General features: G+C 45.3%; 1 protein-coding gene across 1 annotated transcript in view; it reads right to left on the reverse strand.

Moving 5' to 3' along the window:
- Positions 1–446: 446 nt before the first annotated feature.
- Positions 447–15,241, reverse strand: part of LOC138982262 (E3 ubiquitin-protein ligase TRIM56-like) — a 40,935-nt gene continuing 26,140 nt past the window's right edge. Inside the window, exons 2-6 of the mRNA XM_070355502.1 lie at positions 5,909–5,965; positions 4,252–4,704; positions 3,017–3,283; positions 2,070–2,203; positions 447–1,688 (exon numbers count right to left, since the gene is read on the reverse strand). Coding sequence (XP_070211603.1) covers positions 539–1,688; positions 2,070–2,203; positions 3,017–3,283; positions 4,252–4,704; positions 5,909–5,965 — 2,061 coding nt within the window. The 3' untranslated portion in view covers positions 447–538. The remainder of the gene's footprint in view (positions 1,689–2,069; positions 2,204–3,016; positions 3,284–4,251; positions 4,705–5,908; positions 5,966–15,241) is intronic.

The following is a 15,241-nucleotide window of genomic DNA, read 5'->3' on the forward strand; positions in this document are numbered from 1 at the left end:
AAGCACCACAGTACCGGGATGACCGGCAGTTCGTGCGTTTTGATGCTGGTGGTATGAACAAGTGTGCGTCACAGATGGCTACATTTTGTTTCATGAACTAACACGTTTAGTGATTCAGTTTCCGTTTGGTTAACTACGTAAAAGCGTTGCAAATGACGACAGGGAATTTATAAACCATTACCTTTGGTCTCGTGTACGTCATTGATGACACAGACTGTTTAAAGCGTATTAAAAACTAAAACCCAAAATACGTCTGTAATACGTCATACATGAACCCTGTTTTGTCCAAACTTGCGTCACTCCGTCACCATTGTGACCACAGTATCCTCAAGACAAGCAAGGCCTGATTTTCAGTACACAATGTTTCAAAGTTAAAACAGAACCCTGTTTGCTGCTCCCCCCCCCCCCCCACCCACCCCCCTCTTCCCCCCCCCACACACGCACACACGCATGTATACAAGCATAAAAAGTGACGTCATATTATTTCACGCCAATGTGTCACAATTGACGTCATCCAACAAAGACGCCACTATCCACCTCACAGTATTTCAAAAACCAACACGTCCTGAGTGTCAGTCTGCATGGCGTCACTCGTGACGTACACCACGCCACGAGGGCCCACAGTGACCGCCTCGGGATAGGACAGCCCGTGGATGGTAGTCAGCAGGCTGCCAGCAAAGCGGCCCAGCGTGGACAGCCTCACCACCTTCTGCCCCTCCTTGTCCACGCACAGCAACGGGCCCTGGGGGTCCGCGCACAGGCTGCGGGGGTTAAGGAGACCGAAGGGACCGTTGCAGGGGTACTTGAAGCGCACCTCGCCGTTGACCCCTAGACGGTAGATGCACTTCTTGACGCAGTCCGAGACTAGAATGTCGCCGTCGGGGGTCGAGCTGAGGTAGCTGGGGCTAAGGAAGAGCGGGTTCATGGAGGCGTCGTGGGAGATGGTCTGCAGCACCTTTCCGCTCAGGTCGATCAGGTGGACGCAGCTGAGGTCCAGACAGCTGGCCGCCAGAGTCTCCTCCCCGACAGACGCCAGTCCCCAGTACTCGTGCTGCGTGGAGGTGATCCGCGTGGCCTCCAGCTTGTCCGACACCTGGATGATGTAAAGTTTCTTATCCTGACCGGTCACCGCTACCTCAGTGTCCGACAGCTTGCACACTCTGAGCGGGGAGCGGAGGGAGAGGCGACAGACGGTGGTGGCGGAGGGACCCATGTTCATGCCCTTCAAGCACGAGTTGCCCGCATCCACGAGAATCAGCTGCCCTGCAGGCAGGACCGTCATGTCCCAGATCTCAGGCTTCTCCTTGTCCAGCCCTGTACGGGTCTTGATCCGCTTCAGCAGCTTGGGAGTTCTTCTCTGAGACATCGTGGGGAAGGCGAAAGGCGGGGCCCCAGACGTGGGTGAATCCGTCGTGGGCGTGGTCGGAATGGGAGACGACAGAGTCACCGTCAAGGACAGCTTGTTGAGGTTCTTGGACACGCCTCTTGCAGCCTCGCCGTCCAGCGCCATGGAGGCGACAGGTGTCTCTGGACGGGGGAGAGTGTCTACGCGGCGGATGAGGCCCTGCACCTGCAGACCCAGGTCGGAGTCTGCTTCCTGCATGACCTCCAGGTCTGACCCGACCTCTACCAGGCTGTGTGTCAGGTCGCGGGCGTTGCACAGCGCAGTGAGCAGTTCTTCCCGGTCCCTGCAACCGAAACAGTCATGAGAATTGTAAGCGAGTGAGGCCAGAGCGATAATTTCTAGTTCTCTGTATCTCCCCTGTCTCTTTCTCTCCCTCTCTCTTGTTTTTGTCTGTCTCTCGACTCTTTCTCTCCCCTCCTCCCTCTCTTTCTCTCCTCCTCTGTGTCTCTGTCTAGGTCTAGATGTCCCTCTCTGTCTCTCTCTCTCTGTCTCTCTTTCTCTGTCTCTCTCTCTTTCTCTCTCCCCCTCTCTGTCTCTCTCCCTCTCTGTCTCTCTCCGTCTCTCTCTCTCTCTCCCCTCTCCCGCTCTCCCCCTCTCTCTCTCCCTCTCTCTTTGTAACCACCCCCCCCCCCATACTCCCAGGTATTCCAGTCCCGCGGTTCACCTCTTTCCCTCCACGAGCGCCTTGCAGTGGTTCTTGTAGGTCTTCTCCAGCTCTGCCATCAGCTCGTCCTGCTTCTTGTGCAGCGTGTGCATCGTCTTGATGAAGAACTCTTTCAGCCGCTCCGCGTCGCTCACCTACATTGTGATATTGAAAACAAAGATCTACATTTTATACTACACAAGTGACCTAACTAAACCATGCATACACTCATACGCTGGAATATTATGTAAATGAGGTCGTGTCAAACTAGTCTGGCAGCAACTCGTGTAAATCTTGTACGGCACAGCAAGCCATGTAGTATTCTAGATATAAATATATATACACAAATTTACCATGTCAACATAAGATTAAATGTGTTTCTTAAATCGTTAAAGGGCAGGTTGGGTGCCTCGAAGACAAGATTTCATTTTAATGTATTAGTTTTAATGGACGACATAGGGTTGTTTTTATCATTGTCATTACGTACAGAGTAAATGAATAAAATACATGTAGGTGATATAGTAGGAGAGATAAATAAAGACACACCGTCTTTAAATCGTTAGTATAGTGTTCTCAGTAAATAAAAGAAGCAGATCAAACTCGCGTAGGAAAAATCCAGCTCAGAAAGAAAGAAAGAAGGAAAAGTAAGCAAGATCGAAATAACGAAGTCGAAAGTGAAAACGCTGAAAGTGAAACCCTGAAGTTCTTCCCTAGGATGTCAGATAACACCAAAAGAAGAATAAAACAGACAGGGCTTACTTTGCCACTGTTTTGTGGATTCGTTTCAGGGGTACCCCAACCAAACTGTTCTTTAGGATTTTGTACAAAGTAGCAGATAACGGGCAACCATAGCAGGATTCAGACTGCACTGTTATGTACTCAGATTCTTATCACGAATATTTTTCTTCTCACTCCTGAAAAAAAAACCCGTTCACAACTTCACATGGACCACAGATCAATCAACCCACCTTTGCCATATTAGCAGCCTCTAAGTTCCTATTGAGATGGTCGTTGATGCGTGATAGCTTGTGGATATAGTTGCTGGTCCGGCCCTCCAGCTCTTTCAACCATACCCGTTTCTTCTCCGCCGTCTCAGACATTGGCGTGACCCCTGGACACAACTTGTGGAAGGTCAAGTGACACATCTGACACAGCGGGGTGGAGCATTGCGGACAGTACAGTTCCAGCACGCGGTCTGTGTGGGCGTGGCAGAATCGTTTTCGCCTTCGATGAACCTGTATGCAGAAACATTGATGATTATCGATGACGTGGGAAACAAAGGGGCGTGAGCGCTTTAAATGCATACGACATTTGTTTGTTTGTTTGTTCGTTCATGGGCTGAAACTCCCACGGCTTTTACGTGTATGACCGTTTTTACCCCGCCATTTAGGCAGCCATACGCCGCTTTCGGAGGAAGCATGCTGGGTATTTTCGTGTTTCTATAACCCACCGAACTCTGACATGGATTACAGGATCTTTTTCGTGCGCACTTGGTCTTGTGCTTGCGTGTACACACGGGGGTGTTCGGACACCGAGGAGAGTCTGCACACAAAGTTGACTCGGAGAAATAAATCTCTCGCCGAACGTGGGGACGAACTCACGCTGACAGCGGCCAACTGGATACAAATCCAGCGCGCTACCGACTGAGCTACATCCCCGCCCTGCATACGACATGAGCAAGAAGAGTGAGTGAGAGTTATGGGGAACCAGTCTCCTGGCACCTGAGAGAAAATCAAGCATTGAAACGAACACGCGACTTTCATCCTCGATGATGTGTTATGACTGTATTGTGAGACGGAAGTCTGTGACGAGTTGACTCTGTTGGATTGTCATGTGTTTTTCTCTCCATGAAGTTGCTGATGTGATACCTTCAACCGTATCTAGTCGCAAGTTTGATAAATATGATATCGCTACAATCTAAACAAAAGTGTTGCACTTTTCAACACACTTACAGCGAAATAAAATAACACTTCCATGAAACATCTGTATACTAAAATCAAATAGAGGAAAAGTCAGGAATATCTTTAGATGAACACCCATACACACCGATTGACAGTGCCCCCTTAAACCTGATATTAATTGGGCGAAATCGACTTTGTGAAGTTTTCTTCGCGAATTTCGCTGTACGAAGCTTTTGCTATGAAGTTTCCGCAAAAAGACTTCGCGAATTCAACATCGGGTCCAATTTAAGGAAGACCTTTACCTGAGGACTGTTGCAGTGAGAATGATCCACCACCTCGTGGTTACTGGAAGTGGGGATCTTTCTGTGCAGTAGGAAACAGTCCCCACACAGCCTGTGGTCGCAGTCCAGACAGAACTTCACCGCGTTGTTCCGATCGCACAACGAACACGGGGCAGTCAGCACGGGTGAGGCAGCCTGCTTCAGGCAGTCCGCGAGATCGTTCAAGAAGAAGCTGCCCTTGAAGCTGGAGCCCCACTGCGACTTGGGCAGACTGGGGTCCGGGATGTCGACGAACTGCTTGCACACCGGACACGGGAAGCAGGTCTCCTGGACCTCGCGACTGTTGGAGATGTAGTCTTGGAGGCACTGCTCGCAGAAGCTGTGGAGGCAAGGGATGGTCTTGGGGCGGCGGTACGTCTCCAGGCAGATGTGGCACTCCAGGAACTTGGACTCCAGATCTACCACAGAGGCCATCTGCCAAACAGACAAGGCTGCTAGTAGGATTCAGTGTTAAAACTGAGGAGCATTTACTCATGATGATGCATAAAAAGGTATTCTAGTAATTAAGAAATATCAAATACGGTTAAAAAGGTCAAAATTGAACGTTTCTATGGCGTCTTTTTGTAGTAAATTGCCCGTGTTGGTCATTACCACCGTTCTTTCTTTCTTTATTTGGTGTTTAACGTCGTTTTCAACCGTTCAAGGTTATATCGCGACGGGCTACCACCGTTAAGTACCTGCTGGGAGGTAACGTAAAGGGGTACATGCAACTTTGACATGAATATTGATCTGACAGTCTAGGGGAGGTTTCTGGCGAATTTGACGAATCTTGGGAATCAAATATACTTTAAGGCCTAAAAAAAAAAATAGGTGTGGTTACGGTAACCCGACCTACCCTATTTTTAGGGGCAGACCCTATAACTTTTTATTACATTTGTCAAAAAACAAAACAAAAAAAACCGAGTGCAGAAAACGCAATGAAAGCGAAATCGCCCGAGTCGCACACTTATTTCCCTGTCAAGTAGGTTTAATTTGTACACATTAGAAAAAAAAGTTAAAAAAAAAAAAGTGATTGCCTACCTTCCTACCCTATTTTTTTGGCTATGTTACCGTAACCACACCTATTTTTTGTGTGTGCCTAATCTAGATGCACACGGCACGATTTGATGGAAAAAGCGCCACAAGTTAAGTATGGTCACTAGTTCATCTTCTTCCCTTTCTTCTTCGTTCATGGGCTGAAACTCCCACGGTACATCCGTGTTTTTGGCACACGTACGTTTTTACGTGTATGAACGTTTTTACCCCGCCATTTAGGCAGACATACGGCGCTTTCGGGGAAATTAATCAATCAAATCAAAGTGAGTGAATGCGCTTCTGGGCGTTGGTTCTCTCAGGTGATGTAAACAAAAAGAAGCCTGTTGGCAAGACCACTAACGTGTGCCGCCTAGTAACAAGCATCACGTACCCACAGCAAGGGGAGTAACTGAGTGGAAGTAACTCAAACAAGCCACACCTAGTTGTCTTTCTTTGCCTGTTCCAAGACATATAATAAAGCTTTTAAAACACTTTCTTTTCCTACCTGTGCGGTAGCATTATTTGTAATGCAGAATCTTAAAGTATAACTTTGGAAGCGATCTGAAGACCTTTTCCCTTAAGTATTATGTAAACGAAGTCTTACCGTAAGTTGCTTATGTGTCCTGTCTCTGGCACTTTTTCTGGTAGAACATCCAGAAGCCTGTTCAATGAAAATTTACACAGATTAGATAAACATAATGTTTGAGCTTACGACGCAATGGTAATAAAAAGAATACACACACAACAATGAACCATGTTGTCGGTGTGTGTGTGTGTGTGTGTATGTGTGTGTGTGTGTGTGTGTGTGTGTGTGTGTGTGTGTGTGTGTGTGTGTGTGTGTCTATGTGTGTGTGTGTGTGACTGTGTGCGTGTGACGGTGTGTGTGTGTGTGTGTGTGATTCTGTGTGTGTGTGACTGTGTGTATGTGTGTGTGTGTGTGTGCGTGTGTGTGTGTGACTGTGTGTGTGTATATATATATTAGACAATCAAACAGTCAGGCAGACAGAGAGACAGACAGACAAAGCTATATCTCTTGAAACCATTTCAAAAAGAATTCAGTCCACAGGAACATTCAACAATAGCTACAGTGAATGCTAGGAAGCATTGTGAAAGAAACCAACGGCGTCGCATAAACAATGACGGTAAAATATTTGTTAATCATAAAGAAGAAAGAAGAATGGTTCTAAAAAAAAAAAAAAGTAAAACAAAACGAGTCGTCCCAAAATGTTAATCGTAAAGTCGCCAAAACTATAGGGCTCACAGCACTGAAGGAAGATTTTGAGTGAATGACTTATGACTTATGGCTCGTTAAATAGATCTTATCTGATACACAGGTCTCGACAAAACAGAGAACGAATCGTCATCGGGTTTGACCTTTTGGCTGTTAACTTTTCTTTTCGTTTTGGAAATATTGCCGTTGTTGAACCCAGTTTGTTTGGTAAAATGGAAAATACGTTTGTTTAATTGTTATTTTCTTTGCTGGTACGTGATAATTACACCCTTACAGCTAGATCAATGTTTCAATGCAGCCATGTTAGACCCGGCTTCGAGCTGTTGAAAATCTGTTGACAGTATCATAGTCAAAACGACAGCTAAAGTATGAACAAGCCTCAGAGATGTTGCTGCCTGGGGGTTAATGCATTTCAACTCATTGTCACAAATCTATTGGACTCAAAGAATTATATCTTGGCTTGGCGGAAGGCTTTGATAACTGGACAATATTCATAATTTTCAATTCGTCTTTGTTCCCAGCTGCTACTACAATGTGAAGGCATCTAATAGACTAATTCCGAAAATAACTCTTGTTTTCAATGGGTTGTGAAAGAGTGAATACCCTTGCTTATACTGGGACAAACATTGGAGGGGCCAATCACTAGCGAGGGGTGTGTCCGATACACGTGGACAGGAGCACGTGTGCACTTATTTGTCCGAGGAAAAGCAAGGGTATTCACTCTTTCACAACCCATACAAACCCGACAGAGTTATTTCCCAACATCGTCTATTGAACTAACTGCAAAGGGTGCAATGATCACAGGGCTGGATTTAGGGGGGTTTTGGAAGCCCCTCTGACTCCCTCTCATACACTATGTCCAGCACAGGATCATGTCGTGTGTGTTGGATTTTGAAGCTCGATAAAGTTCACAATGTCACACATGCTGTTATTAAGATTATTATATTTAAGACTGATTTAAGGCGCTTATGTTGTGTATTGTTGCTGTTATATTAAGATTATTATATTTAAAGATTGTGAGGCGCTTAGAATTATTTTAGGATTTGCGCCCTATAAATACCCTTATTATTATTATTATTATTATTATTATTATTATTATTATTATTATTATTATTATTATTATTATTATTATTATTATTATTATTATTTAAGTTATTGAGACATCCCAGTGCACTAAGGGATTTATAGAGCAAATCGAGAAAATTCATTATTGAACGAAGCGCATAGCGCTGAGTTCAATAATTATTTTCGAGATTTGCTCTATAAATCCCTTAGTGCACTGGGATTGTTTCAATAACGATATTGTCAGTACCGCCAGAGAAAAAAGAAGATTCAAAACGCACATTTTGCAACGCGCATTTGGATAGGCGTAACTGTGTGGTCAGGTTTGTGTCACTGGATCTACTTTTGTGTGGGCTGTCTCAAGTGTGTCGTGCTTTCGTCACACGCAAACTCTTGTTTTAATTTCTGTTGGTAAATTCCAGTGTAGCGTTAAGCTAAAAAGTGATGATCTTTCATAGAGACCTCATTTAAACTCGGAGAAAGGACTGTGCTCTTAATTATTTGCGATTCGAAACCTTCATCGAGCTTCGACAGATTGACTGTGCAGAGTTTTGCCCCTTGCCAAGGTCGACGGAAAGAACATTTTCAAAATAAATGTGGCATGTTTCTCGTGTGGTATCTTCACTCATCGGGGAGTCTGGTACTAAATATGAACGGTAAGAATGCTCTGAACCCTACACGTATTATATCCCCATCGTTTTATCGTTCACATTTGCCCAACATGTTAATTTGCTGAGCGGGATTTATGTCGTCTGCTACTGCACTGAGTCTCATTTCAAAAACAACTTGGCTCGTCACGTTGCACTGAGTCTGCACGCATGAGGCAGGCTGGTAATATGTCTTATATATGGTAAGAACATTCTAAACCCTACACGTTTTGAATTCCGATTGTTTTTGAGTTGATATAATAATTCGGAAAACATTCATTTACTGAACAGATGCAGTCGTATTTCAGTGACAGTGTAGTCTGCTACGTGCTGATCTAGCTGCTACCGTCTCTGCTGCTACGTTATCGGAATAACACTTGTGTTTTCTGTTAGCTGCTGGGAATTGTATACTAACTCATCATTTGGTCATGTGGACAATAAACTACATGCCACTAACATGGCATAATTATGAGAGGAATCTTCGCAAGTCGAAACTGAAAAATTAGACACAGCGGGTTCTATTTTTAGATCAGTGGCAACTGTGGCACAGGCACATGCAATCTGTCAGAAAAAAACCCACCTTCTGCTTTAATTGAGAAGCAGGAAATTTATGGTCTTAATCATTGGTATTGTGGAGAATATAAGCTACATGTCATTAATTAATTCTGAGGATGAGAGTACACTCTCGCTTAAGCAAAGGGCGGAAGAATACGCTCTGTGGAAAAGTTAGCGCACTCCAAGAGTGCGCTAACAGTTTTAGCGCATCGCCATTAGGCAATCAACTGGTTCACATCAGTCATGTGACACCAGTACTTACTGACAATTATTATTATTATTATTATTATTACATGCGTCAGTCGTGACCTGAAGTTAGCATACACATTCTCCAGGCTCTGCAACTAAGGCTTCATATAAAGACTTCATGTAAAGCAGCCAGGCTGTACACTTTTGGATTGTGTCAATGTGAAAGCGGGGTTTTCTTATGCCTGACACACGTAAGGAGGGATCTGTTTGGGTGTACTAGAAGGCCAACAAGGGAACGAATGTAGTTTAAAAGAACAAAAGGTCACTGACATATTACAATAAACTAAATTAGTTCCAGTAGTCCACGCACGTGTTTCAATCACGTTCGTGTCACACACGTCTCTCGTCACAGCCACAGACCATGAACAACTCTATTACGTGCGTGCGTACGTATACACACACACACACACACACACACACACACACACACACGCACCCTCGCACGCAAGCACATACACGCACGCACGCACGCACGCACACACACATACACACACACACACACACACACACGCACGCACCCTCGCACGCACGCACCCTCGCACGCACGCACATACACGCACGCACATACACGCACGCACCCTCGCTCGCTCGCACGCACGCACGCACACACACACACACACACACACACACACGCAATCAGAGAGAGGAAGACAGAAACAGAGACAGTTAGTAACAGAGACAGACAGAGACAGACATTAACAGAGACAGACAGAGACAGACATTAACAGAGTCAGACAGAGACAGACATTAACAGAGTCAGACAGAGACAGACATTAACAGAGACAGACAGAGACAGACATTAACAGAGACAGACAGAGACAGACATTAACAGAGACAGACAGAGACAGACATTAACAGAGACAGACAGAGACAGACATTAACAGAGACAGACAGAGACAGACATTAACAGAGACAGACAGAGACAGACATTAACAGAGTCAGACAGAGACAGACAGAGACAGACATTAACAGAGACAGAGACAGACATTAACAGAGACAGACAGAGACAGACATTAACAGAGACAGACAGAGACAGACATTAACAGAGACAGACAGAGACAGACATTAACAGAGACAGACAGAGACAGACATTAACAGAGTCAGACAGAGACAGACATTAACAGAGACAGACAGAGACAGAGATGTAAACGGTTCCGCTCGTTCCCTGATCCCCGTCAATCTTTCATATCTTTGACTGACAGACAGGGAAGCAACCGTCACACACTGCGCACGTACGCTTGTATACGCCATCCAAACGCGGTTCAACTTTTCCGGGAATTAAAAGTGGGAAGTTTGATTTTGCGATCAGCGTTGTGTTTTCTGTAGGACTTCACCAATCAACTTGAATAACATTTCAGCATCCTTACAACATAACCTTTCGCCAACCTGAACAACAGCTAATCGGGTCAGATGAATTTGTGGTGAAATGAGACAAACCGTAGTGGGAGATTGAATGACATTATTTGTACATGTCACATTTAATTTGTGAACAAAATTGAGTCTGTTGGTCAACATGGATGTATGGATGAACTGATCGAGTTATGTCCCTTTGACACGAAATAAGGGTTGCGGAAGGAATCAGATTTCAGTCAGATTGATCGCTTGGTTTCGTGCATTTGCTGCAGATTGAACACTTTGCCTAGGTTATCTCTGTCTGCAAAGGTGAGTACCTTGCAAAAACGTCATTGAATTTAAGACTCGTGTCGAACATTATACAATTATTTCAACGATGATAAATGCCAATACAAGTAAGGGACAAACATTATTGGATAGATATCAACTTGAAAAATAGTATAAAGTATCAAAGTAAAGACAATAAAGGAGCAGCTAGTAAACTCTACTCAAGAAATTGACAAAACGTTTTAATCTTACTGTCTTACCTTGTTAATGAAAGTCATAAAGTTGCGGAATACGACTTAAACAGCAACAACAACAGGTCACTGACACATCCAGAAAAAGCAATTCCCGTATTCCACACACGTGTTTCTAATCTTCACGACACACGCGTCTCTCACAGTATTTGACAGCGAGTTTCCGCCACATTTTCAACAACACACAACACACTATTCCACACAGAATGTATCCGTTATCCAACTGTTTCTGACAAGAGTCACCGCCCTCAAAAGGTTGAACCTCCATGCACGTTTGACAGTGCCATCTTGTCCCGTCTCCCTCGGGTCTCAAACAGCAGCGAAGAATATTAATCCAGGTTTAAAATGACATCCCTCCACAACAAAAACAACTACACGGAATAATAACTCGTGGCAAAAATGGTCGCATCCTCCTATTAGTTGTGGGCCTTGGGACAAACAAGTACCATCTCGGTTGTCGGCCTTGGGACAAACAAGTACCATCTCGGTTGTAGACCTTGAGGATCAGAGAATCAGAGAGAAAGAGACAGAGGGAGAGAGAGTACAGTTAACGTTTTACCGCTAGAGGTCGCCGCTACAAATGTAAGGTAAGATGGTTGAAGGAAAGGCGGTGACATATTTTTTCATAACCGCCGGGTCGGGACATGACAGATGACTGTAGGCAACGGAGACATCAGAGAGAGTGGCAGGGAGAGACAAAGAGGAGGGGATATGGGTATGGGGTTGAGGGTATGGGGGTGGGACAGGAAGAGAGACAGGCAGATAAGGAGAGAAGAGGCAAGAGAGAGGGAGAAAAGGGTGTGCGTCAGAGAGAGAGAGTGACGGGAGGGGGGGGGGGGGGGGGGGAGTTTGGTGGGACAGGGGGTTGTGGAGGGCAAAAAGGGGTTAAAAGACAGGACACGCGTATGTCCATTGACAAAATGAATTTGAACGTTCTGTCACCCGTAACAGGTCGTCACAGAACTCATGAGAGCTAAAAGTGGCTGCAATAGCCCGAACAAATCACACAAATGGAGAATCAATGGATGCGTGAATTTGTTCAGCATTGGGGACACGTTTTCAAGTAAAAAGTCCATGTTCTTCTGTAATTGTGTACTATATAATTAAAATATTTATTCACCCGATGTAGCGTCAGTGTTTTCTTAACTGGTGCAAAACTATGATGGTATCAAATAGCGCGTGCATGTTACACAATCTATGTCCAACTAGCGGTGGGTTTTCAGCATTGTATGTGTGAACATTTAGTGTTACAAGATGTCTATCGTGGCAACGTCGTAATTTACTCGAAGACTATATTAATATCCCATACAAGATTAACCATCTATCTTAATTTGGTCGTCCAGCTACTGCTGTAATACGGGTTTTTAAAGCACATTAAAGAACAGACACAAATAGTTTGTACTAAAACGATTCTGCTCTGCTCTGCTCTGCTCTGCTCTGCTCTGCTCTGCGCTACGCCAACGGAATGAAAGAAAGACAGAAAGAAAGAAAAGTCAATCGCCTATTCACCACAAACAGATTCATTATTTGAGTGTGCTTTCGCAATTTATTTATCACAACCAGTTCCGACTAGGAGCCGGTGCGAGGGGACGGAGGAGGGGGGTGTTGGTAGGGTAGATTTGATGATTTAGAGGCACCGTGGGTGAGCAAAACGACAATTTCTAACTTCAAATTCAATGGCAAGACCAAAAAGAAAGAGTGAGCAATGAAAACAGTGTTTCTGGTGACAGTTTGACGTATCCGCATGCAGTAACGGGACATCCTGGCGTCGTATCACTTGGTGCAAACTCCACAATTCTCGAACGTAAGCCACACACACGTTCACATCATTGTTTTACATAGCTGGGCGTGATTAAGGTCAGTTATGTTAATGCATTTACGAACTTCCCGTCACAGTAAGTAATAAACCCATTTCTGCTTCCGTTTGGTTTCCATAGCATGAAAAGTAGCCAACAATTCGGTCGTAGGTTTGACTGACTTCATTGTATCGCGGTTCGAATTTATTTTACGGTAGTAGTATAAACCCTCTTGCTGCCTCTTTGGCTGCCTTACTTCGTCTTCAGCGTTCCAAAATTGTCTGGTTACGTGTGAGCTCGTTTGCCCATTTGGGTTCCCCAAACTATACTCTGAGAGCATAGTCAGCTTCACACCGCTTTCGTTGGGTAGGCATGCTGGGTATTTTCGTGTTTCCATAACCCACCCAACTCCGACATGGATTACAGGATCTTTTCCGTGCGCACTTGGTCTTGTGCTTGCGTGTACACACGAAGGGGGTTAAGTCACTGGCAGGTCCGCACATAAGTTGATCTGGGAGATCGGACAAATCTCCACTCTTAACCCACCTGGCGGCAGCGACCGGGATTGGCTGCCTAGAAAGTACATATAGTTGTAGATTTGATAGCCCTTCCCATATATTAAACAACTAGATGAATACCCGCTTCGCCGGGTACGGCTTCGCCAGGAAGAAGTCGAGCCGAATACCCGGCTGCGCCGGGGACCCGGCTTTGCCGGCGCACCGCACGAAGGAAGGGAGATAAACGCGCAAAACACTGGAGAAGAGTAAAAATAGTATAACGGGAATATGGATTGAGCGTTGTCAACAGTGACCTTCTAAAAATAGAAACGGGAATATGGATTGACGCCACACGAAGGAAGGGAGATAAACGCTGAAAACACTGGAGAAGATAAGGAAGAGTTACTGGGAATGGATCCAGAGAAAAACCAAAATCGGTTCAGCGCTGCGCGCTGAGAGCACGTGTTGAAATATCTCATCGAGCAGGTTGTGTCCGGGGTGTACCTGAATATGTGCACCAAATTTGAAAGAGATCCATCGAGAACCTTGGGCGTGCATCGCGGACACACACACACACACACACACACACACACACACACACACACACACACACACACACACACACACACACACAGACACAAGTCGTATATATATATATATATATATAGATTCGGAACACTATCTCAGATCTGGCCAGACCTTTACATGGGATAAGACCGTCTCTCCATATGGACAAATACTACAAATCAACTGTCTGTGCAGAATGGGGATTTGTAAAATTAATATCTCAAACGGAATCTGGTGTTTTTGTGTGAAATTAATTCACCAAAATGTACTCACTCTGCTCAGGAAGCAGCCAATATGTTTATATGTGGGTATGTGTTCAACTGGAGAGATGGTCTTATCCCATGCAAAAGCCTAGGCAGATCTGAAATAGACTGTACCGTTAAATGTATCGTCTACAGTACTATGTCACATTCAGTAACAAGAAACCCATTGCTGCTTCCGGGGCTTCATTCGTCATGAAAAGTACATTCGGACATGGGGTACCCTCCATTCGACATAGACGTATCACAAACCTATTTTTTAGTGGCAAGTACGGATGAGATGCTCCAGTTATGGGACATTTGGAAGTGACATTTACGAGACTACTTTTCGACCTCTGTTGCTTACTTGCTATGTGGGTAGTCGAAGATACTTACAATTTACGAGAACCACGTACTCTTTTATTTTGTTTATTAGTTCTTTAAATTAAAGGCACAGTTCTTCCCGTGTAAACGATTCGGCTCATCATCTCAGACCTGGCCAGGGCTTTACATGGGGTAAGGCTCATCATCTCAGACCTGGCCAGGGCTTTACATGGGGTAAGGCTCATCATCTCAGACCTGGCCAGGGCTTTACATGGGGTAAGGCTCATCATCTCAGACCTGGCCAGGGCTTTACATGGGGTAAGGCTCATCATCTCAGACCTGGCCAGGGCTTTACATGGGGTAAGGCTCACCATCTCAGACCTGGCCAGGGCTTTACATGGGGTAAGGCTCATCATTTCAGACCTGGCAGGGGCTTTACATGGGGTAAGGCTCACCATCTCAGACCTGGCAGGGGCTTTACATGGGGTAAGGCTCATCATCTCAGACCTGGCCAGGGCTTTACATGGGGTAAGGCTCATCATCTCAGACCTGGCCAGGGCTTTACATGGGGTAAGGCTCATCATCTCAGACCTGGCCAGGGGCTTTACATGGGGTAAGGCTCACCATCTCTGACCTGGCAGAGGCTTTACATGGGGTAAGGCTCACCATCTCAGACCTGGCCAGGGCTTTACATGGGGTAAGGCTCATCATCTCAGACCTGGCAGGGGCTTTACATGGGGTAAGGCTCACCATCTCAGACCTGGCAGGGGCTTTACATGGGGTAAGGCTCACCATCTTAGACCTGGCAGGGGCTTTACATGGGGTAAGGCTAACCATCTCAGACCTGGCAGGGACTTTACATGGGGTAAGGCTCACCATCTCAGACCTGGCCAGGGCTT

Source organism: Littorina saxatilis, linkage group LG12 (genome assembly GCF_037325665.1).
Source record: "Littorina saxatilis isolate snail1 linkage group LG12, US_GU_Lsax_2.0, whole genome shotgun sequence".
Classification (NCBI taxonomy): Eukaryota; Metazoa; Mollusca; class Gastropoda; order Littorinimorpha; family Littorinidae; genus Littorina; species Littorina saxatilis.